The 23,740-nt window shown below is 58.3% G+C and overlaps 1 protein-coding gene across 2 annotated transcripts in view; it reads right to left on the reverse strand.

The window, feature by feature from the left end:
- Window positions 1–12,212: 12,212 nt before the first annotated feature.
- The window catches only part of CPXM2 (carboxypeptidase X, M14 family member 2), an 82,796-nt gene continuing 71,268 nt past the window's right edge, over window positions 12,213–23,740 (reverse strand). For both annotated transcript variants that reach the window (XM_045854657.1, XM_045854656.1), the window contains 4 exons: window positions 22,215–22,512; window positions 18,003–18,142; window positions 16,773–16,872; window positions 12,213–13,611 (listed from right to left, as the gene is read on the reverse strand). In XM_045854657.1, coding sequence (XP_045710613.1) covers window positions 13,358–13,611; window positions 16,773–16,872; window positions 18,003–18,142; window positions 22,215–22,512 — 792 coding nt within the window. In that variant the 3' untranslated portion in view covers window positions 12,213–13,357. The remainder of the gene's footprint in view (window positions 13,612–16,772; window positions 16,873–18,002; window positions 18,143–22,214; window positions 22,513–23,740) is intronic.

Raw genomic sequence — 23,740 nt, forward strand, 5'->3', positions numbered from 1 at the left:
ACCCTGGCCCAGCCCCCTCCTGGTTACTCCTGGTTGTGCCATCCCCGCTCGCTGCCCCGCCCCATCTGCTCTGTTCTCTCTCTCAAGAGCTGTCCCCACTTCACCCACCGACAAGCATCCTGGAGGGACCAGTCACCTCCTGGGTTCGTCCAATTTTAGGTGGCTGCAAGGAGCAGAGGGCAGAGTCGGTCTAGTTTAGGAACAGGAGTGAGTGCGTTTGGGGGCGGTGATACTGGCTTAAGTCACAAACACAGGTGGGAGAGAGGGCCCGGCCAGGGCGGCGGACCACGTGGCCGTCCGCTCTGACAGGTGGGGCCGTGGGAAGAGGCACGCCCCGTTCCCTGGGTGTTTAGAAGGGAGAAAGGGAGCTGAGCGGGTCTCTCCAGAGGGCACGGGGCTCTCCTGACCCATGCCCCGGGCTGTACTGCCTGTGCTGTTCCTGGCCGGCCCAGCCGCCTCCCCAGGCAGACTGAGAGCTTCTTAAGGAAAAGGTCTGCATCTTACTCGGCAGGCACTGGGTGCTCCGTCCGAGTTCCGCGGTAAAGCAACAGAGGAGGAGTCCCAGACAGCGCACGGTGCTGGGGGTGTGGCAGAGACAGGCAGACACAGCCCCTCGTTCTCATCTCCCCTCCCAAAGTGCACGAGCCCTGACCCCCGGGTACCACGGTCGCCGCACCCACCCTCACCTGTGTAGCAGACCGGGCGCTTTGCACCCAAGCCACTCCCATTCCAACCACTGAAACTCTGATGCAGTCTAGCCTTTGACCGTGAAGGTTAACAGACAGCCCAGCTGTGAGCCCAGCTGGCCTTTGGCCATGAGGGCCCATTGGTAGGGTTTGCGGTTAACGGTCCTGGTGATTTCTCCTGCGTCATCCGGGCACAGGTGTGGCTTTTCATCGTGATTTCTAGGAGTACATGGTCTCTCACAAGAGAGGACCGACCGCCTGTGCACCCGTGGGTATATAATATCAAATCTCTAACCTACAGGCATTTACACACACACTCCCCTCACCATTCAGCCCTGATCTCACAGAACAGCGCCCAGGACTGCCAGTCTGCAACGGTGTCAAAGCTTCCCAAGCTACCTCTGCCTCCATCCCAGTCTCCATGGAAACCTAGACACCAGAGGGGACGAGGCCAGGCTGAGCATTCTCTCTAAATGAGGAGCTCCGGCAGAGTCCGGTCCCCACGGCTGGGAGTTAATAGGACAACACCTTTCAGCAGAGACAAGCATAGCACTGAGTCCTGGGCCACACAGACTGGGGACAGTCCTTTACATAGAACCGAATGCACTTCTGTGTCAACGGAGCCTGGGCGGGGGCCAGATGTGGGCTCCTGTCTGCGGAGAAAGGAAGAGCCACGGTTACTATTCTAGAACTTCCGTTTACTACTACTAATAAAAACAAAATAACAGTAGCTATCAAGAGTTGAGCACTCACTAGGGTTTCCTGAAAATCACCTCTGGTAGTCGGCACAAACCTGAATCTCGCTGTACTTGCGGGAACACCCTCAGATCCGCCAGCCCCCTGGCTTTCTCCCTGTGCCAGAGGCCCCCTGCGGTCCAGGGGCAGGCTGCTGCTGGGGTCGGCCCCGCCCCGCACCCACCACCACTCATCTGGCCACCCCCCTTGGATCTCCTGTGGGCGAGGACTCGCCCCGTTCTCTGTCGGCATGGCCCTGCTTGAGAGCTGCCTCCACTCCAGTTCCAGGGCTGGCCCAGGGCCGCCTGACATGTGCCTTCCTTGGCTGTGGTCCTGGATGGGGCACCGCCGGGGCATTTGCAGGAAACACTATTAACGGGCCTTGTTTTTACACCAGAGTCACTAAGCTGGTAGGATGCAGGTTCGGAACAGCCAGGAGCTTACTTACTGCTGTAGAGGAAGTCACCCCAATGCTTAGGGGCTTACAGCAACAACTGTATGATCATCACTCATGATTTGGTGGTTCGATGGGGATCAGCTGGGAGGTTCTCCTGCGCCGTGTGAGGACAGCTGCGCTGCAGCCCCCCAGGGGCTCTCCTGGGCTGCAGCCCCCCAGGTGGCGGTCCCCCGATGCTGGCTGCAGGCTGGGAGCTCCGCTGGGGCTGCGGACCGAAGGTCTCTGCTCTGGATGCAGCATCTGCCCGTGGCTCCGGCTTCACAGGACGGCGGATGAGCTCCGGGAGCGAGACTCTCTAAAGGACAGGCCCCGCGCGCAAACACTCATCCAGTCCTGTCACTCCGTGACTGGCGTATAAACGACATCCGACAGTGCGCAACTTTTTGATCTGGGCGTTTCTTTACTCACTACGCAATGACCCTGAAGTTCAGCCAGCTTGCTGCGTGCTATCAATAGCTCTTTGTTTTTTAGCTACTGAGTAGCCATCCATGGTATGGATGGGCCACAGTTTTTTCTTAATACATTTACTTGCTGAGGGATATACAGGTGATTTCCAGCGTCTGGCTGTCACAAGCAAAGCTGCTAGGGGCATTCATCCCCACGTCTTTGTAGGAATGCAGGCTTCCATTTCTCTTGGGTAAATACCCATGAGTGGAATTGCTGGATTCTTTAGGCCTGTGTTTAACTTCTTAAGAAACCACAGGACTATTTTCCAAAGTATTGCACCACCCTATACTCCCACTTGCAGTGTTTGAGGATTCTAGGTCCCCCACATCCCTCCAGCACTGTGCAGCTGCTTTTAAAACTCTGAGTCATTCTCTTAGCACCTCCGGGAGGTTTGTGTCATCAAGTGAGACAAAAGTCCTCGGCGTATCCCCAAGGCTCACTGGGGGTCCTGCAGACACAACCCTAATAAACACTGAGAAACGGGGAGTTTCCATGTCGGAGACCACAGTAGGTAGAAAGGCAGAAGGAATGTGGGGGGGGGCCTGAAAGTGGATGGAGGGGCTTCCGCAGAAGAGGGAGGCAGGAACTTGGGGGTGGGGCAGAGGGGTCCTAGGACTCTGTCACGCTGCCGGCCCCTGCCCTGCTGGGGTGCAAGGGGCAGGTGAGGGTGGAGCTTCAGCATCGGGCTGGCCCTCCCCTGCAATCACCTCAAGCCTGCCAAGGGCACGGTGGGGTTGAGGGCCGCCTCTGGGTTCTCTGCAACGGTCACACCCTCCTCCTGCTTGGGGACCGCCAAGCTTGGCCCCTTTGCTCCCCAGAACTCCACCCCACATGCTGCTGCCGCCACAGGCATCCTCGCCCAGTCTTCCTGGACCGTGCGTGGTTTTCCGTTGGAGACAAGCGTGGTGCCCCAGACCCTCTTCAGTCACCAAAACCCCGCGTGAGCCCCAGGCTCACCTGGGGATCGGCTGGCTCAACACAGAGGTAGACCAGGTCTCCCACCCCAGCACGTCTGGCTCCAGGCATTTCTCAGGCAATACGGTTCCCTGGGGACTGTGTGATGTCGAGTCCCCAGTTCCCCAACCTGAGTCTACCCTTGCTCAGGGTCAGGGTCAGGAGATGAGAAGCAAAGCCAGCAGGTGGCCAGAATGACCTGCCCTCCCGCTCACGACTGCTTGTACCCCTCACTGCACCCTCAGATAAAGTCTCGCTCAGGCCCCCCTGCACCCCAACCCAGAGTGGCACCATCCTGACACGGCAAAGCACACTTTGGGACACACATCCTTAATCGCAGAAAGAATTTTGATGGCAGAAACGTACTACTCCATGTTCCGGGGCTACCTCTCATCGTCTCAGCCACAGACTCAGGGAGGACACTCGACCCTCGAGGCCAAGGCTCACAGACGGATGGACGGGATTCGGAAGGTGCTCCCAAACAAGGCGCACCTGCCAACCGATGTTCCAGGTGTGACCCAAGCCAGACACGTGTCATCAGAGCGTCTTCCCTCGCATCCAGTGGTCCCCAAGTCCCCACTGCCCTTACTCCCAACACCGCATGTCCTTCAGGGCCATTGAATGTCCGAGGGGAAAGAGGCTCCCCCAGATCACAGGCGGGGCCGGCAGAGCGAGAAGTGGGGGGCCCCCTGTCCACAGGTGCTGTTCCTGTGCACCGATATGGGGCTGTTCTAGGTCTGAGAGTGCAGTTAACTCGGGGACTTCATCTGCTGCCCCAACACACAGGGCACGATTTTTACATTTGTAACCAACATATTAATCCCATAAAACTCCCAGTTTCTGGCTTTTCCTAAAAAGTCAGCAGAATCTGGTAATGTGGGGCTGCCTTTCAGTGAACGTGGTGCTCCGGAATTCTGGGCTGGGCATCCCTCTGCCCCCAGAACACTGCTACCCGCGCCCTGGGTGTCAGCTCCAAGGACAGCCAGGTGGCACCTCCTCCCGCCAGCCACAGCCCGGCCGGGGCACCCGCTGGGGCACTGGCAGGAGCGACCCACCTGGCCTCGCACTAGTCACCCCTAGCTCCCCAGCGGCTCTGGGGGTCAGGAGTCTGGGACTCGGCCCGTGGCGCCAGCTGCAGGGCGCCCCCCGCGAGAACATCACACTGCTCTCACCTGCAGCTACCCCTCTGCGGCCTGACAGGTGTGCACTCCAGAGCCCAGGTCAGGAGCGCGCGTGTAACCCAGCCTCCGGCATTCACGCCGAGCGGGAGGACTGACGCTCGGTTAGTGAAATGCACACGCCGGTGCCGCTCGGTCCCCGCTAGACTGATGCACGCCCGGGGGGGACACACGGTTTCTCCGCCGGACGGAGCTTCTGGCGACCGCGTTTCCCTTCCCACAGAAGGATATCGTGTGGGCGACGGGGCGTGATGCGTGGGGTGCAAAGAGGCCGGGACAGACAGGGACTGTCTATCCTCACTAGTGACGTCCTCCGGCCGGCTTCACCGCGCGGGACAAACCCACGCTGCATCTCCCAGGCGCCCGCTGGGGACATCCACGCGCCTTTGAGTCCATCTCCAGCGGCTGCAGAAAGGCCGTGCCGATCTCCAGGAAGTTCCGCCCCTTAATAAAGTGGAAGCCCCTGCTCCCCCTCCGAGCGAATGCTGCTGACTCACGTTGCTTCCTACCCGGAACACAAAGGGGAGGTTTTTCTCGTGAACCTTTGAAGAAGAGACTCCTGCTCGAAGACAACAGTTTTTTCCAAAATGCGGGCACAGTGCTCCCCCCAGTGTTGTTGTTGTTTTGGGGTGTGGGGGGGAGTTGGCCAGAGCCAGTGGATTTAACCCGCTCAGCTCAAAGAGGCAGGGCCTGAAGATGGGGGGAAGGGCGGGGGAGGCCGGCGGCGGCCGGGCTGGTCCCGCGGCCGTGGCTTCCGTGGAATCTGCTGAGGGCAGAGGAGGGACGGCCTGGCAGCGCCCGGGGGGCCGCGGCTGGCGGCGGCCTGTTTTAAGTGCTAACTGGAGGAATCGGAGCTGTTGGGCGTGAGACTGGACGTTTCCACTGAAACCTGAGGCACGAAATCCTTGGAGCCAGCCCCGGAGTGCGTGCTATGTGACGTCACTCCCCCTGCGGCCACTGCCCTGCTCCGGCCGCTTCCCTCTGTCTCCTGGGCTGGCGTGGCAGCGCCCCCAGGCCTCCTCCTGTGCCCCGTCTTGCCCCGCTACCTCTGTCCTTCTTGCTGCTGTGGAAACTGCTTTTCTAAAACACAAAACAGATGCACCGGAGGAAGACCACTCATCCTTGGCTCGACTGCATTCCTCAGGGTTGCTCCACCACCCACGTGTGAGGACATGCACAGCTGGTCCTTCCGTCTTAGCTGGACCTCACAGGGATGGGGTGTATTTTCTTCCCGAACATCTCATTCCCCTGCAGTCGGAGGACCCGCGTCTCCTAACCCCACCACCCCGAGGCCCCAGCAGGAAGGCCGGAGATTTACTCTCCACAAACCCACCCTCTTGGATGGAGATGTGTACGCCCTGCAGCCCTCTCCCCACGTGTCTGCCTACACGGCTTTGGCCTGCACAGCAGCTGAGGCCCCCAACCCGCCCTTCTGACAAGCAATCGCCTCCCCCGGTTCCCTCCACCTGCTCGCTCCTGGTCCCACCTTCCGCACAGCCACGGCAAGCCCACCGGGCTGAAGCCCCAGGCGCCGCAGAGAACTCCGGGCAATGCCTCCCCGCCCCTGGCCGCACCCCTGAGGCCTGGCGAGCAGTGGGCTTCAGTGGGTCTTTGCTAAGGGAAGGACGCCGTGACCAGAAGTCTCCGTCCCAACTTGCAGGTCACTTGCTGCCCTCCACTTACGGGCGGTTTAGGATTCCTTGTGACCAGCAGTGTATCTAAGAGAGGAGGGGACAGAGGTCACCGAGGTGTCACTGGAGTGGGAGTCAGTTCCCAGAGCCACCTCTCAAACATGCCTTTCTTGGGGTCACAGGTGCATTTTGGTGATCAGTGCCAGTGTCCCTGACCCACCTGCCACCTGGACTTCACACTCACTTCCTGCTGACGATGTCCCCTCAAGGCTCTGTGGCTTCTCCCACTCAGGGCTTCTCCCACTCAGGGCTTCTCCCACTCAGGCCGTGTGCTGACCCCCAGGAGGGAGCCCACCGGGCCTCCCAGCAGCTCTGGCCTCCTGTCCCTCCTGGGGACGACAGCAATAGCGATCCACGCTCTTCTCAGACCTGGGGCGGGGACCGCCACTGCCCACAGCAGCGACTATACCTCTCCTTCTCCTCACCCAGCTCCCTTCCTCCTGCTCCTTCGGGTCCCCCCCAGATTAGCTTCCTGCCCCCACCTTCTTCCCTCAGGTTGACTTCTGGGGAACACCAAACCAAGGCATACAGTTAGATAAACTATCCCGTTGTGGACATTTTTCTGCTCCAAATTTTCATCTTGCAAATCTTTCAAGGATCTATCCTTTTACTAAATGCTACTCCCTCAAAATTTCTGCTTCTCCATAAACTGAAAAGAACTCAGGCGAGTCAGTGACCACCCCCAGGCCCCATTTCCCCGTCGGGAACGTGGAGATAATTGCAGTCTCTCCCCAGATCCACCGCGGTCCTGGGGGATGGCACCTGGCAAGCTAATGCATCCGAAGTGCTTGCAACGGTACCAGTTGGCCAAATGTAGGTTTGCAGTGAGCTCCTCAAGCCCGTCCTGCAGTTTCTTGACTTTTTTTTTAAAAAAGCCTATTTATCCTCCTTTTTATAGAACTAAACATTTTTTCCACTCCGTTTATTAAAAGAAAGGTTTTTAGCATACATATTTTTAGACTCACTAAAATGGCCTCATTACTTCCTGGCAAGGAGTGATGTTCCTGCTCTCTTGTATTTCTTGGGATTTTGTATGTCAGCTCTGCTGTTTTCCAAGGGCCCGTAGCACTCAGAGGGTACTGCTCAAACCCTAATCCAGCCCTGGCTGGGTAGCTTAGTTGGTTAGAGCATCGTCCTGATATCACCAAGGTTGTGGGTTCGATCCCCAGTCAGGGCACATACAAGAATCAGCCAGTGAATGCATCAGTAAGTGGAAGAACAAGTTGATGTTTCTCTTTCTCTCTCTCTCTCATCAATAAAAAAAAACAAACCATACAATCGTACTTTCCTCTTTGCCATCACCTGCCTTTGCCCACCTGATTTTCTCCCTGTCTGATGTGGGGTCCTCTCATAACCCCCAAAGACAGCACATCTTTGTGTCTCTGTGCCACGGTGTGGACTGTGCCCTGTCCCCAGAGCATTCTGCCCTTGCTCGTCCTCTCCTGGTCTGCCTGGTGCACACGGCTTCGCCTTCCCAACCCACCGATGGACGGACACCTGTCCTGCCCTACGCCACCCCTCGTCTTCGGAGAGCAACGGCCCGTCTCCGAAGTGGCCAGCGGCGCACGCCGGCGTGTCTCTGTTCTCACCTGTGTTCCAGCGGAGGCTGGGGTCTCTTCCATCCTAAGTCCCAGTGCCTGTCAGGAGGGGACCACAGTGCGGACACTTGATAAAGGCCTTTGACAACAGAGCTCATCTTATTTCAAGGGAATTCACAATGCATCGCTTAGGGTAGGGCACAAAGTTTGCATTATGGAAGAAGGCAAGAATTAACTCCACACGGTCATTGGGATGGTCGGGTGTCTTTCCATCTTAACGACAAAGGGTCCTAGGACACACACTGGATACTTCGGTCTCATCCGGCTCAAGGCCTCTCCCAAACTTCCCCTTCTCCCAGGCTCCCAACGCACCTGAGGGTTGAGCTGGAATCTGATTGGCCAGCATCCATGACAATCACTGTTCTGTGTTTCCCATTGGGTGGGATTAGGAACTTAGGTCAGGAACCCTTTTCTCCCTCCCCCTTGAGGGCCCACTCCGACGTAAGTAGGCTCAGCACTTCAGCCGGCCAGAGCCTCACTCCAGTCCTCTCTTCCTGGCACAGGGCAGGGAGCCCAGGCGAAATAACTGGGCCCAACCCAGCCATCGGCGGTGGGAAAGGCTTTCTCATGCCTGTGACCAGAGGAGACTTCATTGGCTAGGCTCTTTGTAAAGTAGCCGTGACTCCCGATCCACTGTCTTTCTCCTGTGTGTGGAGCCCCCTGGAGTCTCGGGGGGCGGGGGCAGGGGGCGAGGACAGGTAGTGCCCAGGGAGCACCTGGCCATCCCTGCACCTCTGGCCTTGCAGCCCTCGGAAGCACCCACGTCCCATCTTGGTCCCGAATTACTCCTGCATTAATAACGCTGCATTAATAACGCTGAGCGTGTCAGCACCACAGGCCCGGGGCACGAACTAGACCGTGACCCTATGAACCAAGCCCGTAGCTGGCAGTACAGTGGAGGGAAGCAGACCGGAATCCGAGCCCACAGGCCACTTTCTGCAAGATGTTCACCCCAAACACACACTCCCGTAGCCTAAGCAAACATGCCTGGGGCGCCTCTTCAGACCAGGGTGGGTCAGGGTGGGTAGGAGCCTTGTGCGGCCCTTACGAGTGGGGCGGCCCCTGCAGGTAACCACTCCCTGCTCCCTCATGACCTCATTTGCATAACAGGACTGGTGAGAACTTCCGGCCTACCCCAGGGTGTTGCTGGGAGGTACAGATAACATAACGGATGTGGGAATCTATCTGCTGTAAATTGCCGAGTGCCACGTAAATGAAAAAAAAAAATGATCTAGAATTCCTAAGTAAAAGGAAGAAAACTAAAGGTAATAGAATTGACTTCTCAGATGTGGCTTTTAGTAAAGCAGAGAGTCCCTCGTTTCCTGTGTGCCTGTCAGCCCCAGGCAGGATACCTTGGTTTACCTCCTCCTTTAGGGCCACCAGCAGGTCCACTGTGCAGGTGAGGACACCGAGTCCGAGCAGGATCGAGTGACTTGTTAGGAGTCACCCAGGTCGTGAGTGACAGAGTCCAGAGTCAAGTCCACTCACTCCCAGGTACCTGTACTCTCCACTGGGGACCGATGGAGACGCCGGATGGGAGGGCGGGGCTGTCCACTCAGAACTTGCTCTTGCAGGAAGTCAGAGCCGTCTCTTGTGATTTGGCAGAGACTTGAAGGCGAGGAGCAGGCCGGCTTTACAGGGAGGGCGTCCAGCATGCCCTGCGAGCGGCTGGTGGCCGGGGAAGCTGGAGGCGGGTGGGGGGTTAGGAGCAGGTGGCCCCCGTGATCGGGCAGGGGAGTATTCCGAACTTTCTCTGGGCGGCCCCCGGTTGGAAGCAGGGGCAGAAGGTGGGGAAGGTGCCAGTTACCGACCCAGTCCTGGCCGTTTGGAGTGGATTGTTACAGCGGTGATTGCTCGGCTTCCGGGATCGGTACGACCAGACAGAGCAGCCTGGCCGCCTTCCAGTCTGACTTACAGATACATTAACATGGACCCAATGCCCACAGCGAACCTAAGAGGCAGGGATTACTTGTACCCATTTGACAGATGGGGAGACGAATCTCCGAAAGACGTGGCAGCTTGTCCCGCCCGCACCACTTAGATGGTAAGAGGGGTCCTGGGATCAGAGGCAAGTGCCTGTAGCCACAGAGCTCCGTGTCTTCACTCCCAGTCCCACTGCGCCCTCTGGGGGCGCAGTGACTGGTGGGCGTGCCCTTCCTCCGCATGCTTGGGGTGTCATGGGAGCTTTCTCCGGGGGGTTGAACATCTTCCGCTTCTTCTTGCCCCGAGGGTCCCCCAGGCTTGTGCCGTGCGCTGCGTATGAACCAGCAGTGGTCACAGAACCGGACCCTGATGTCTGAGAGTCTCTGGCCTTCCCAGTGCTGGACGGGGACTGCGCCCGAAGGACCCTGGCCTTCCCTGCGTCCCTTGACCCAGCGAGAGCACACGCCAGAGGGAAACGAGGAGTGAGGCAGAGTCAGACAGGGAGCTGGGACTTCCGGTGAAGATTCGTTGCCAAATAGAAGTGGACGCTGTGCATTCCGTCTCCTCGGTGGCCAGGAAATCTGCAGCTGTAGCTCTGGAGCGGTCTGTTTCCTCCGCTCAGGCCCCGCCTCCCCCAGAGCTCAGCCAGTGCAGGTTTAGAGAGCAAATTAAGGAGTCGAGAGATCCCAGCGATGAACTTCTAAAAAGTCAGGATAGATGACCTGGATGCACATCTGTATACGCATGTCCTAAGCCTCAGTTTTCTCCTCTGAAAAATGGGAGTAACAGCATTTCCCAAGCACAGCTGGGAGGCGAAAAAAGGTGGTGCCGGGCGGGCACTGGAAATCTCAGGGGGAACACTTTGTAGAGTAAATGGTCGTCTAACCACTGTGCCGTACATGTGAAACCAATACAATACTGACAGTAAACTGTAATTGAAAAAAAAAAGTGTTTGAAGATATTGGACAGCGCTGGAAATAGTATCTGAAGAAAACCAATCAGCTGCTTCTCTGCTTCTTAGTGTGTACAACATGCCAGGCATCGGCCTCAAAGCTCAGGGCCTGGGTCCTCGTGACAGACACGCGGGGCAGGGGGGCCCTGTCACTGTTCCCATTCCGCAGCGGGGGAGCCCGAGGCCCCCAGAGACGACACCATCTGCCCAAGGCTGAGCCGGGGGTGAGCGGCAGCGCTGGGACTGCAGCCCAGACCTCCCCGCTCCACGGAGGAGGCCCCTAAGACTCCTCGCTGTAACGGGCCCAGAGGTGAGGGACTGGAGCAAACTGCTCGCTCCCAGGGACAGACGGACATTTCAGCTCCTCCTGGCTGCTCAGCCTTGCTCCGAGGAGAGGCCTGGAGGAAGCCTCAGAAAGCCGACGCATGAATGTGGCACGGACGGAGTCTGTTAACCAAGCCGGTACGAGCGTGGGTGCAGCCCCGCCCCCTTCCTCCCACGGCAGCTCAGATCAGAAGGAGGCAGCTCAGATCAGAAGGAACGCCAGCCCGGGGCTGACCTGCCAACCCTTGGACGGCTGACCGGGCCGCAGGGGGGGCACGGAAGCTGCCCTTCTGATGAGCCCCACCAGCCGGAGACCAAACCAGGGCTGCGGGCCAGGCGGGGCAGCACCCAGCTGCTCAGCCGGCTCACGTGCACAGAGAGCTGCGATGGCAGAAGGGGCACCAGGATGAGGCTCCGCGAGCTTCCTCAGCGTTTCCCACACTTTCATCAGCCCGCCGCTCCCCGTGTCCCCAGACGAGCTGGTCGGAGGAGGGCTCCCACCCTCTGCCCTCTGATTTCTGAAATGTGCCGTGGCTCCTCAGGCTTCCGCCAGCGCCTGGGGGCGCGGTCTCTGCTCTGAAGGAAGTCAGGCCCAGAGGCCCGGACCCCAGTGCCGCTCCAGGGCCTAATCAGAGTTTCCAGGGAGGCAGTTAGAGGAGCGTTACCCTGAGCGTCCCGCCCCAGCTGCTGCGCGCAGCTCGACTTTGGCCACTTTGTCCCCACCCACCGTGGGCCTCTATGTTCCTGTGTCTAACTCCAGGGGACTCGAACTAGTTCAAGGACGGAAACCTGAGGCATCCCTATGTTCCCCGCCTCCTCTCCCCAAAGCACACACAGCCAACAGGTTGCAGCGTTCTTTCCCACCGGGGCCAGGACCCTGCCTCAGAATCCTTCTTAACACGGAACTCCAAGCAACTACGACCGATAAGTCAGAGTTGGCCTGCAAGAGAAAACCCGGTTGCCGTCCTAGGACGCGATCTGGGAGGTGCCCCTTAGCTCTAAAGACCTGTCCTTCTTGCCTGCATACCCAGAGGGCACTGAGTGACTCCACCCACCACTCTGATTTCTTTTCTCTGATTTCCCCTGGGCTCCCTGGGCCTTGGTGGCGAACTTGGGGCTGTGTTTAAGAGGCAGAGGACAGACGGCCTCATGGGACCAGCTCAGCCGCAGGATCGGGCTGTGAGGAACCTGTCTCTGGCAGCCGCCCAGCCAGTCCCGCTGGGTGTGGCGACGAGACTACCCAGGAGAAGCACACGCCACGAGCATCTTACCACTTGCTTTCTTTATTTTTCTCATTCTTCCCAGGTCAGTGAGGCAGCAACAGTAACAAAAAGTGAGACAGATTTTCTCGCATGGCAATTCCGTAACCCCTCGTGAACCGACGCTCCACAGATACTGGTTCTAAGAGCCTTTCATCACATTCAGTGTGAGCTGGAAGGCCTGGTACCCCGTGCATGGGGTGCATGGGAAGTTCCTGCCGTCGAGACGTCAGGCAGTTTAGGAGAGCTCACTTCCGTGGGCGGGGGGGACCGTCTGGGGCAGAGAGGGCCACAGGTCAGCCTGCCTTCTCTTTCCACGTCCCAGCAGCTCACAGAGGGGCCGGACTACAGACGTGGTTCCTTAGGAGGCTGGCACCTCCTGCCGGTACCACCCAAGGAGCCCCCAGGGCTACTGGACCAGCAGGAAATGTGGGGGTTCTCTGCAAACCCAGTAGGCATGCAACCAGCCCCCGGGAGTGCCTGCTGCCCAACCATCACTCTTGAATTGTTTCAGCCATCCTCCCCTGCCGTGAGCATGACACTCCTTTGTTGAAAGGGAAATAGATGGACTCAGGAGGCCGCCCGCCTGATGAGCACTTGGCAATGCCTCTATTGTCGACAACAGCACAACTGAATTGCAGCAGCTTGGGATGTCCTGGGGCCAGAGAGGGTGGATTGTCTCAGAAGGCCCGTGAACATCTCGAAGGGTGACACTGGGGACAGCAGGGCCCCTGGCACGCAGCAATTTCAGCCACGCACGCACGTCACAGATGCTCAGGGCATCCGCTGTCACGCGAACAGGGGAGGCGCGGGAATCCCCTCCTGCCCAGCCAGGAGCCCCCGAGCAGGCCAGCTCTTCTCTCTCTCTCTCTCTCTCTCTCTCTCTCTGATTCTGCTTGACTTGCTGAATTCGCTCCCTCCCACCAGCCTTTCTCTGCTGCCCTGCCCAAGTTATTTGGATACATGGGAACAAAGGAAAGAAAAGACCCCAAGCCTCCAGCCCTCCCCTGGGGAACGGACTTGCAGCACATACACTCCCCCAGGCCTTCTGGGGTTACAGAGTGGACAACGACGGGGAGGGCGTCCTCTGTGGAGCTATGACCAGGGGTGGTTCCATCTGCCGGGGTCTGGACGCAGCTCCGGCGTCGGGAGGTCACCCGCGCTGCCGCCGCTTCCGCCCCCGCAGCTTCAGCTGCCGGGCCGGCAGGCTGGCGCGCTGCTTCCCGAACTTCTCCATGATCTCCCGGATCCTGGCCAGGTTGGTTTTGCTGAGCGCGAAGTCGCACCGGGTGGCGCCCATGTCGTAGCCGACCATGCAGTTCTTGGTGGACGAGGTGAAGCCTTCCGCCTTGGCCGTGACCACGTACTCCCCGGGGTTCAGGAGGCGCCAGTAATCCCCGTCGTTGGCTGTGAAGAGAAGAAGGCAGGGGAGTTCGGAGCCGTTCTGGCCCAACTCAGACAGCCCTGTTATTTCAAGACCAGAGACAGACTCAGCGGCAGGCTGTGGGGGCGCCAGGCTCCCGCGGGCGCAGATTTTTAATGTATTTTGGAAGCCGAGATGCTTTCCTCTTTGGAAGCCCCCTTAATGGTTTTAACAGGCAGGGGGTTGGGGGGCAGGCTCCCCGCAGTGTTAATACACACGAGCGGAGCTGGAGAAATGATCACCAACACCCCGTCCGCCGTGACAATACGTGCCATTCACTGTGAACTTGAGCTTCCACGCGGCGTGCCCCCACCACACAATGCCACCCTGAAAAGCCATCAGTGCCCAGCTTTGGGGCTCTCCTTAGCACAGCTACAAATACAGGACAGCAGTCGAGGGGTGGGGCTCCTCCTTTCTGAGAAGGGAAGGGAAGGACGACATGGGACAAGGGCCAAGGACCTGGGCGGAGGCCCTGGTACACACACCTCATTCCACGGCTGTTTCCGTGTCCCGGGTCCCAGGGAGACTTGGAGCTGCAAGGCTGGCTGCCCGCCTGCCCACTGCCCCCCAACCCCCACCCCCCGTTACACTGCCGGTCAGCTACCCAGCAAGCACTTCATGAGATCTATGTCCATCCTTAGCTCTAGGTTAGATCCCTGTTGCATAAAGCAGGGGTCTAGGCCAAGGCCACGCCTTGCCGGGAGCCTCCAACCTGCTGGGAACACAGACCCCTGACACGAAAAAGGCTGCGAGATGGAGCAGGAGACGCAGCGACCCCTGCAGAGAACGCAGCACACGGGCAAGGCCCACGCTGACCCGCTGACCCCCCGAGCGGAACTCTGGTGTAGGTGGTACGAGGGCTCCTCCCCTACGTGAGCGACTGGATGCCCAGGGAGGTGCCATGTCCCGCACAAGGTCGCACAGCTAGTGATTGGCAGGTCTTCCAGCCGCAGGTGGGGGCGCCCCTCTCAGAACGGTCTGAGTGTCCTGCCCGGTGTAAGCCCCCGTGCCGGGCGAGAAGAGCGAGGGCGGGGTCTGAGGAAGTGCTGAGTCAGCCCTAAGGCGCGGAAGGGAACTGTGTACACGTGTGTGAATACACACCCCCCTGCACACACACAGACATAGATAACACTCGGAAGCGTCGTGTCTGAGTTCACGTTACCACCGTGATTCACCGGAGGCTGCCCACGCGATGTGAGCTCACGAGACCCCCAGACGCTAAGGAAAATGAATGACGTCCATCGGCGGTTTGTCCTGGGCTTGCACAGCCCGCTCTCCGGTAAACCGGGCTCAGCAGGGGAGCCTGGGAGCGCCGCCACCTGGGGGCGGGGGGTCCCTGGTCTTTCTGCGCCCCGGGCCTTCCTTTCGTGAAAATGCACAGTTTCCCACGAAATCGAACGCCGTTTCAGGGCTTTTCAGGAGGCAAGGGCCCGTGGAGCAGCCTTCGTCTTGTGCCAGACGGCCTGTGCTTCCCAGTACGGCTCCCCCTTTGGGGACGTCTCTCGGGAGCCCTACGGCTCCCGGGGACACTGAGGGAGCCAGCCCTGCTCACGTCACGTGTCCTCCTGGCCGGCTGGACTGTGGGCCCTCCTCTTCCTGCCCTCGCCCTGGGTCAGGGTGTGGCCACCACCCTCTCCTTCTCCTGCTCTTAACAGTGTGTTTTCCCCATGGTGCACCCTCCATTAATGCCCGTCCCACTTAGTGGGAGGAAGACAAATACGGGGACATAAACCAGAATGTCTCATGAACACGAGAAGCCGGACACCTTCGGTCTCAGCTACTGCTGGGTAACCGCCGCACGGAGTGATCGGGTCGGCCTGGGGGTGTGCGGGCCGTAGAGCTGCAGGGGCAGCCAGCAGCACACAGCTGGCACCATGCACACAGCGGCCAGAAGGGCCAGCCCAGGCCCCTCCTTTCCACAGCAGGTCAGTTAGTGTCCACCCAGCAAGGGGCAGTCGCACGGCACTCGGAGCCTCCTGGTACTTGGCCAACCTATTTACGTGCATTTGGAAAGCATTCTTACCGGCTTCTCTCTGTAGAGTCCCATTGAACACTCCTATTTATTTTACACAAAATCCCTCCTGGAATAAAACTTGTCGGATCACATCAGCATCAGACAGAAGCCCAGGCAAGCCCAGAGCCGACACCGAGCACCGAAAGACGCTGCAATGAACACGGGAAAGCGTCGTGCGTCAAGTGTGGAAGCCAGTGACGTGAGAGCAACACTGGGAAGTTATTTATGGGGGAAATAAAGGCGGAGGGAGATGCAATTCCCATTAGGGCATCAGAACTGTCTCCTTGATCACAGGGGCTTGAAACCCAGAGCTCATTAGGCAAAGTGCTCTCTGCAGACGCGCGGGGGGCCCCGGGGCCTTTTTCTCTCTCACTCGATTTAAAACCCTCGTGTTTTCTCGCAGTGCGTACACGGCACTGATCGCCCAAGGAATGTTCCAGGCTCTTTATGAGTCCCTCTTTTAAAGGGGCTCATTAGCAAGGTTTAAAATACAGTCCTAGGCAGAGCAGATCAAACAGCCCCTTTCACTCATGAGGTCTGTCATCACCTGGAAGGTCGCTGGTCCATTAAGAGTTCGAAATCCCATTGGCTGGCTGAATGAATGGATGAATGAATGACCAGTAGGGGTTACTATGTACCTAATGCCATGCTGCACTGCATGAAAACACCGTCCAGTGAAGAAAGAGGAAAACTACAAGAAAAACGGTGATGCAGGGCGTCACCCAGCAGTTGACCACTTTGCGGCATGTCAGGGTACATCCCACCCATTGTCACAGCCGTTGGCCTTCTATGCCAGGCACGTGGGCAGGCAGCCTGGCATTGAGGGACACACGTCAGGTCTGAATTCCAGCCTCAGCCCATCCTGGTGCCCCAGGCTCTCCTCTTCCTGGTAGGTCAAATGGGGCGACTGGTGGGGGGGCCAGGGTCAGTTAACACAGGTGAACGGTTTTGGGGGGGAGGCCCCTCCTCCCCGCCAGGAGGAGAAGCATGGGGCATGGGCGGGGCCCCTGCACTGGCTCGCCCATTTGATGTGCGCTCTGGGAAGCAGCCTGTAATGTCCACTCATTCATCCGGACACTCCCGGAACACGGGTGTCTCCCGCGCAGAAAGTCCGCACACACGTGCGGCTACCTGTTCGGATGTCGTGGCTGATGCCTTCCACGGAGATGACGGCGTCCGGGATTCCTCTTCCGTGTAAATCCCTCACCACGCCTTTGATGCCGCGATGAACCTGCCCGGCAAACAGGACGAGACGCCGGGTGAGCGCACCAGCGCGCCCCGCCCGACCCGCGCGGTGAGGACAGCGAACGCCAGCCCAGTGCCGCCAGGGGCGCCCACGAGGCCACGCCGAGCTCGGGAACCCCCTGGCGCTGCGTGGGTTTGGTGTGCGCACACTTCTGGATCCCTTCTGGGTCCCCGCACCAGAAGTCTTCCACAGGAGGGAAAGCGTCTCAGAGGCTTAAACAATATTAGGATCTGAGATCGTTTAATTTAAAAAACCCACTAAAAATGGAGTTTTTGCACTCACAAGTTATTTTCATGTTGCTGTATGGATGGACTTAATGTTATAAACAGGCAAGCGTCAGAGCGGAGGGAAGAGCCGGACTTGGCTGTGCACGGCAGCTCGGTCTACAGGGCCCTTCCCGATTAGCCGTGTGGCACAGCACAGCGACTCTGGACCCCGTGCCTCAGTTTCCCCTCTGTAGTGAGACGTGACACTCCAAGACGCCATGCCAGCTGCCAAGCTGAGGAGAGAGGCCCCCGAGGGAAACCGGCCTGCAGGCCCCTTAATCTTGGACTTGTCGCCTCCGGGACTGTAGGTTCTGTGGTCTAGGCCCCCAGCTGGACACTGTGTCGTGCAGCCCCAGCTGACGAGTATGAGGAGCCCAGACACGTCACCTCCCTCCCCACGGAGCAGCATCTGAAAACCCCGGACCAGTCTCACCCGCCATGAGCCAGTGGGAGCGATCAGCTCGGACTTAGAGCTCACTTGCTCGAGCCCAAACAAGTGCAAACAGAGATGGTCCCTCCCACACTGGAGTGACTGGCCCAGGGTGATGGTGGCCCAGGATGATGGTGGCCCAGGACCGTGGAGACCAGGACCATGGAGCCCAGGACCGTGGACCCCAGGACCAGGGAGCCCAGGACCATGGAGATCAGGACCGTGGAGCCCAGGACCATGGAGCCCAGGACTGTGGAGCCCAGGACCATGGAGCCCAGGATGATGGAGCCCAGGATGATGGAGCCCCGGGTGATGGCGGCCCGGGCCATGGCCACACCAATTTGATCCCTCACTTTCCGCCACCTCAGGGGCCTCATCCCCTAGCCAACTCCCCATCACAGCGTGGGCCCACGCCATACCTGCTCCATGAACACGATTAAGGATTCCCGATTATTCTCCCATTCCTCGGGCAGCTGGCTCTCGTGCGGGAATTTGTCACAGCCCACGTAGATGGACAGCTCGAAGCAGTTTGTGTGAAGGTAGCTGAAATCGTTGAGACCTGCAAGCCAACCAGACGGCACGTAACCGGACAAGGCTCCAAGCGTCACTGGAGGGACAGCAAGGACACGCTAGACTATGAATTAGAAGATGTCATTTGAACAAGGAGGTATCGCGTGTCCACTATAGACAAAAAGTTAATTACAGCAAGTGCCGGAGACAGGTCTGGAGTGTCAGGGGGTGGGGGGGATGCAGCTGGAAGGGTTTATGGGGGGGCAGGCACCTACGCAAGCACCTTGGACCAAAGGAGAACAGAAGTCACTGCTTTTCCAATAAAATCCTCTTCTTTCATGAAACTCAGCTTAAGACTACTTTTAGAATATGGGTATCATTAACCAACAGCAAAGATGTTTAGTATTCAATTAAATTTACCTCTGTAATGATGCTGCTCTCAGCCACCGCTTTGGAACGGTTTCCTACCCTAACTCATAAAGGCGGCTGCGCCGTCCAGCACTACCTGAGCGCCCGACGTGAGCCAGGACCTAGCCCTCCACAGCCTTCTCCCCTGAATCTGAGGTCACTGAATCTTCTCCACAAACCGGCAGAGAGGCAGGCAGCATAGCACCATTTTACAAATAAGAAAACCAGGGCAGAGAACAGGTAAGAAATATGTGCATATTGTGTGTCTGGAAAGGGCGAGAGCCAGGGCTGGAAGCCAGCTGTGCTGCGGCGGGGCAGGGAGGGGCGGCAGGGCAAAGGCACCCGCCACGCCCCAAGGCGGACCAGCCCGCGCACCCTCACACCACCACCACCTTCACGCCACCAGGTGTGAAGGGCCCAGCCTGACACGGGACTGGGCCCTGTGTTCATCTCTCAGGGCCACTGTTACCAAGGACCACAACCAGGGGACCTAAAACAACAGGATTTGATCTTCCTGTAGGTCCAGAGGCCAGCACTCCGAGGTCAAGGTGTTATCAGGGCTGTGGCCCCTCCAAAAGCTCTCGGGGAAGACCCTTCCTGCCAGTTCTAGCGTCTGGCAGTCCCCGGCGTGCCTTGGCTTCTGGCTGCGTGGCTCCAGTCTCTGCCTCTGTGCTCACACGGCCCTCTCCTCCGTGGCCACGTTTCCTCCTCTTCTGTTGTTTGTAAGGACATTTGTCAGGGATTTTAGGGCCTGTCCAGGCGACCCAGAATGACCTTGTCATGAGATCATTAAATTGATTGCACCTGCAAAAGGCCAGTTCCCAAATAAGGTCACATTCCTGTGTTCGGGAGGTCAGCAGGTAAACATATGTTTGGGGGGGGCTACTGGTCAACCCACTACCACACCCAACACTTGGAAAAAGGACAAATGAATGTCGGATGGCACAGAGTCCCAGGGGCTCCCCTAAGGTTTTTGTTTTGGGAGAGTGGGGTGATTAACAAGGACTCGGTGCGGTGACGTTCCACGTGGTCACCCGGAAGCCCACCCAGCCTCTGGGCGGCTCCGAGGGTCACAGGGGTCAGGGGCGCAGGCAGCAGACCCGGCGGGCTGTGTTTCTCTGCGCTGACGGAGAGCAAGAGCAGGTCCTCCCGCGCCCTGACCGGTCCCGGTCCTCCCCTGTCCTGTCTTCGCTGCCTCCGCACCTGGCTCACCACAACGCCAAGTGACGCATCGCGCGGTGTGAGCGTGCGGTTAAGAAGCATGGCTCTGGACGTCAAGAGCAATTCTGCATCAACCTGCTGCCTACTCCCTGAAGTCACCGGCAACATGGTACAAAACATACGGTGCCTCTCTCGACCGATTCCAGATTCAAACCGTTCACGTGTCCTCAGTCACAACATGTGTGACAAACAAGGAGAACACGAGGGCTGTGGAGTACGAGTGGGATGGTGTCAAGTTCACAGAAAATCCTCCGCAGGGGCCTGGTCTGGTGGAAGAAGGTTGGTGCAAAGGCCAGGTCCACTCACTCAGCTGCACCCCGACTCTGGAGTTACAGACGACACCAGGAGGCCGGCCAGCAGCCGGGGCGGGCAAGGTACTGGGGTGTGACCCAGACAGTTCTTCCTGAGCCATCCGCCCTACCTGGGGACCACGAGGCCCTCCGGGTGTTCTCCCCTGGCCCAGAGCCCTGGTCCAGTCACGAGCTCCCACACAGGGCCCAGAGCTCACGTGGGGCACCCAGCACTATCAGGAAGGACACCTGCCTTCCCTGTGGGGGAGGGAGCAGGAATAAACAGGGTCTCACGTCGCCTTGGAGTTAAGAAGCACACGGCACAAACAGTGTGCATTTGGAGGTGCCCAGAGCTCCACTCTCCGTGAACTAACGCTCATCAGCACCGTGCTAACGAGTGAGCGAGATCTGAGCGGAGAGAGGCGGCGGAGGCGGAGGGGGAGGGGGAGGCGAGGAAATGAGAAATCACATTTCATTAATCCACGCAGAAATGAATCTGCGGGCTCCATCACACCGCCAGGAGGATGATTAAAGAGGCCGGAGCTGCCACGTGGCTCTGCCACAGAAGTCCCTGAAATCATGGGAACTAGAATTGATAGGAGAAAAATTAAATGCCACTGACGTGACCGTGCGGCAGCCGACTGTTGAGAACGTCAACAGGGACGCGGCTGTGCCCGCGCCGAATTCGTCACAGCGACCAGAAAAGCAAGCACACTTTCCACGTAAAGATTATGACAGGCTTTGGGGGCTGGAATTGAAAAGCAAGAAGGCTTTTTGATCGTTAGGAAATTTTCTGGATAGAGAGGGATTTGAATTTTATTTTTTTTAATTTCATGCGGAGCAAAACCGTGACAGAGATCAATGAGACGCCTCTGCTTGGGGGTGGCCACCCAAAACGGCGAGCGTCCATGTTCTAAAACGGCCACAGAAACAACTACTTCTGCTGCTTTTTATTTTCCTTTTTTTGAGGGTGGGAGCGCACCTGAAAGGTACGTGAAGGCCAGGTCTCCCGCAAAACAAGGTGAACGTTGGCTGGCGCGGTGAAACAGAGGAGGACCGGCACGCTCCTGAAGGAGGGCCCGTGGGTTACGCGGGGCGGGGACTCGCCACGGCTGAGCGCCCCCGATAAACCAGACCTGGGACAAACGCCGGTCTCTCACCCACACCGTCCTCACAACGGTCCCAGAGGGAGCGCCATGGCCATGGTCATCGTGCCCGTTTCACACATGAAAGACGTGGGGGTCCAGAGAGGTGAAGAAACTTGCCCGGGGCCACACAGCATGCAGCTGATGAGCCAGAATTCGAATCCAGGCCTCTCTGACACAGGGATAGTTTTCAAATGCATCCGTGGCTTGGCCGCCCCTCACCAAGGCAAGGGAATGAGCGATGAACAATACGCCTGGGGTCCCGCCACCCCCATAGAGGGGGACCCCATAGAGGGGGACCTCAGGAAGTGTGATGTTGCCTTCCCTCCTCAGTGGGGAGCCTGGGCCAGGCACCAGCACTCATCCTGAAACTGGGACCGGGGTCTCTGTGGGAAGCCTGGGGTCCTGCGTGGGTGCCGGCAGCCACGTCACGTGTGCCCCCCGCGGCGCTCATCCAGGCTCCCGCCGGATGCCATGGGACGGCAGGGCTGACCTCCGTGGGCGGGAGATCCGTGAAGCAGTCTCCCCCACCTGTCGGGCTCAGAGCCACTCCACGCCCGAGCGTGGGATCCTCTCCGGCCCCCTCCGCAGGTCGCAGCACGTGACGTCCTCCGCGACGGGAGCAGCTCCCGCACGCCCTCCGCCCCTCTGCTGGGTTTGCTGTTTGGTCAGATACCCCCCCGAGTCCACATTCACCCACCTCTGACCCTACAAAGTCCGACATGCTCGGTGGCGAAGGGCAGGCCGAGGAGTCCAACAGGCCCCAGCTCTGCCCCTTTCTCGCCGAGGCGGCAGACCCCCCTTCCAGCGCCCAAGCCCTGGTCATGTATAACATGGGAACCAGCCATGCCCATCCAAGACCAGGAAGGGTGAGAGGGGAGGTTCCGCTGCAGAGGGCTGGGACCTTTCCGGGGCTAACTAGGGGAGCTAGTGTTCTAATAATAACGCTAACAGTAGGGATAGGAGGAGGTGGCCCGCGGGTCCCTCCCCACCCCTGTGGTCCATTATCGCCTGCCCTCCCCGCCCCCCGACGAGAGCCAGACCGTCAGAGACTTACTTCCGGCCACAGTGTGCCAGGAGGCCCCGTTGACAGTTCCATCCTCCTTCTGGAAGTCCTCCGTATGGCACACCCTCCTCCTGGCGTCGGTCATGAGGCGGTGCGTGGAGGCGTAGGAGTAGGCCAGCCAGCGGAACACGTGGTCGTCCGGGGTGGGCGTGCGCTCCTGCGTCCTCCACAGGGACCGCACCATGTCGTAGGGGTACGCCACCACCAGCTCGCCCCCCTGCAGGTTGCCGCCCAGCACGAAGGGGATCTTTTCCATCCAGGCTATGACGGCCCTGGTCTCCACCGCCACCTGCGAACATCCCAAGCGAACCACGCTTTGAGGATTCCAACGAGAAGGAAACCGCTTCTTCTCCCCAGCTTTCCAAACAGGGGCAAGGTTGAAAAGGCAATGATTTCACAGAGGAATCTGAGCAAAATTTCGAGTTTCAAAATCTGTCCTGAATGAACTGGACTTTGTAGAAATAATGGCTTTACAAAAGAGAAATCCGGGGAATTTTGCTTTCATAGGAAGATGGAAGCCACTGACACAGAGGGAAGGGTGGGGTCAGCGTGCTGACGTGCTGAGCTCCGGGGACACCGGGTGGCAGGCCTCCACCACGGGCCGCTGGCAGCCCAGACGCAGACACAACCACACACCCTGCGTCTCCTGATGGAAGAGCACGGCCTCCAATGTATCGACCCTGAGTCAGGCCAAACCCTCCATCCAGACCGTTTCTGTAAAGAACCAGGCACTCCATACGCATCTGAGACTTTGCAGGCCACACAGTCTGTGTCCCGAGGACTCAGCTCTGCGGGGAAGCCCCGTAGACGACGGGCAGATGAAAGAAGGAGGCGGGGTTCCACGAACACACCGTTTACAGAAGCGGACCTGGGGGGCGTGGCCTGCGGGCTGGCGCTTGCCAACCTCTGTTCTAATTAGTCTAGTCTGGTCTGGATTCACTGCCCGTTTACAAGGAACAGGGGAATATGTTACAGGGCCTCACAAGAATACAATTAGCTGAGCCCAGACAGGGGGAAATGCTACAAGACAGTCTAGCTGCTTCTAACCTCACCGTTACAAGGTCGACAGCAATACAATTGCAAGGGGAAAAAGAAATCGGTAGAGGAGAAATCTGTCATTTAAATAAGACTTAAAAAGACAATAAACTAATCAAAATGAGTGGGCTTTTTCGGATCCTGCTTTAAATGAGCTGAGAGAGACAGAATGATGATAACAAAATGTAAAGACTAGCTGGATATGTTATAATATCAGGACATAATTTCTTTGTAGATGACAATAGTAATAATTTCCAGTTTTAAAAGAGGGTCCCGTCTTTTAGAGATAGAAAGTATTTCTATCTCTACCAGTATTTACCAGTGCAATGATACTGCGCCTGGCGTTTGCTTCAATAACCTCGGAGGGGGAGGAGAAAGCGGGGGAAGGGAGGAAGGGCCCTGGCGCTGTTAGAAACCAGAATTGGGAAGCTTGATATGGTCCCACACTGACCGCTGATTGAGATGCTAGCCATCAGTTACTG

Source organism: Phyllostomus hastatus, unplaced genomic scaffold (assembly GCF_019186645.2).
Source record: "Phyllostomus hastatus isolate PE091 unplaced genomic scaffold, TTU_PhHast_1.1 phas_scaffold_1066, whole genome shotgun sequence".
NCBI classification, from domain to species: domain Eukaryota; kingdom Metazoa; phylum Chordata; class Mammalia; order Chiroptera; family Phyllostomidae; genus Phyllostomus; species Phyllostomus hastatus.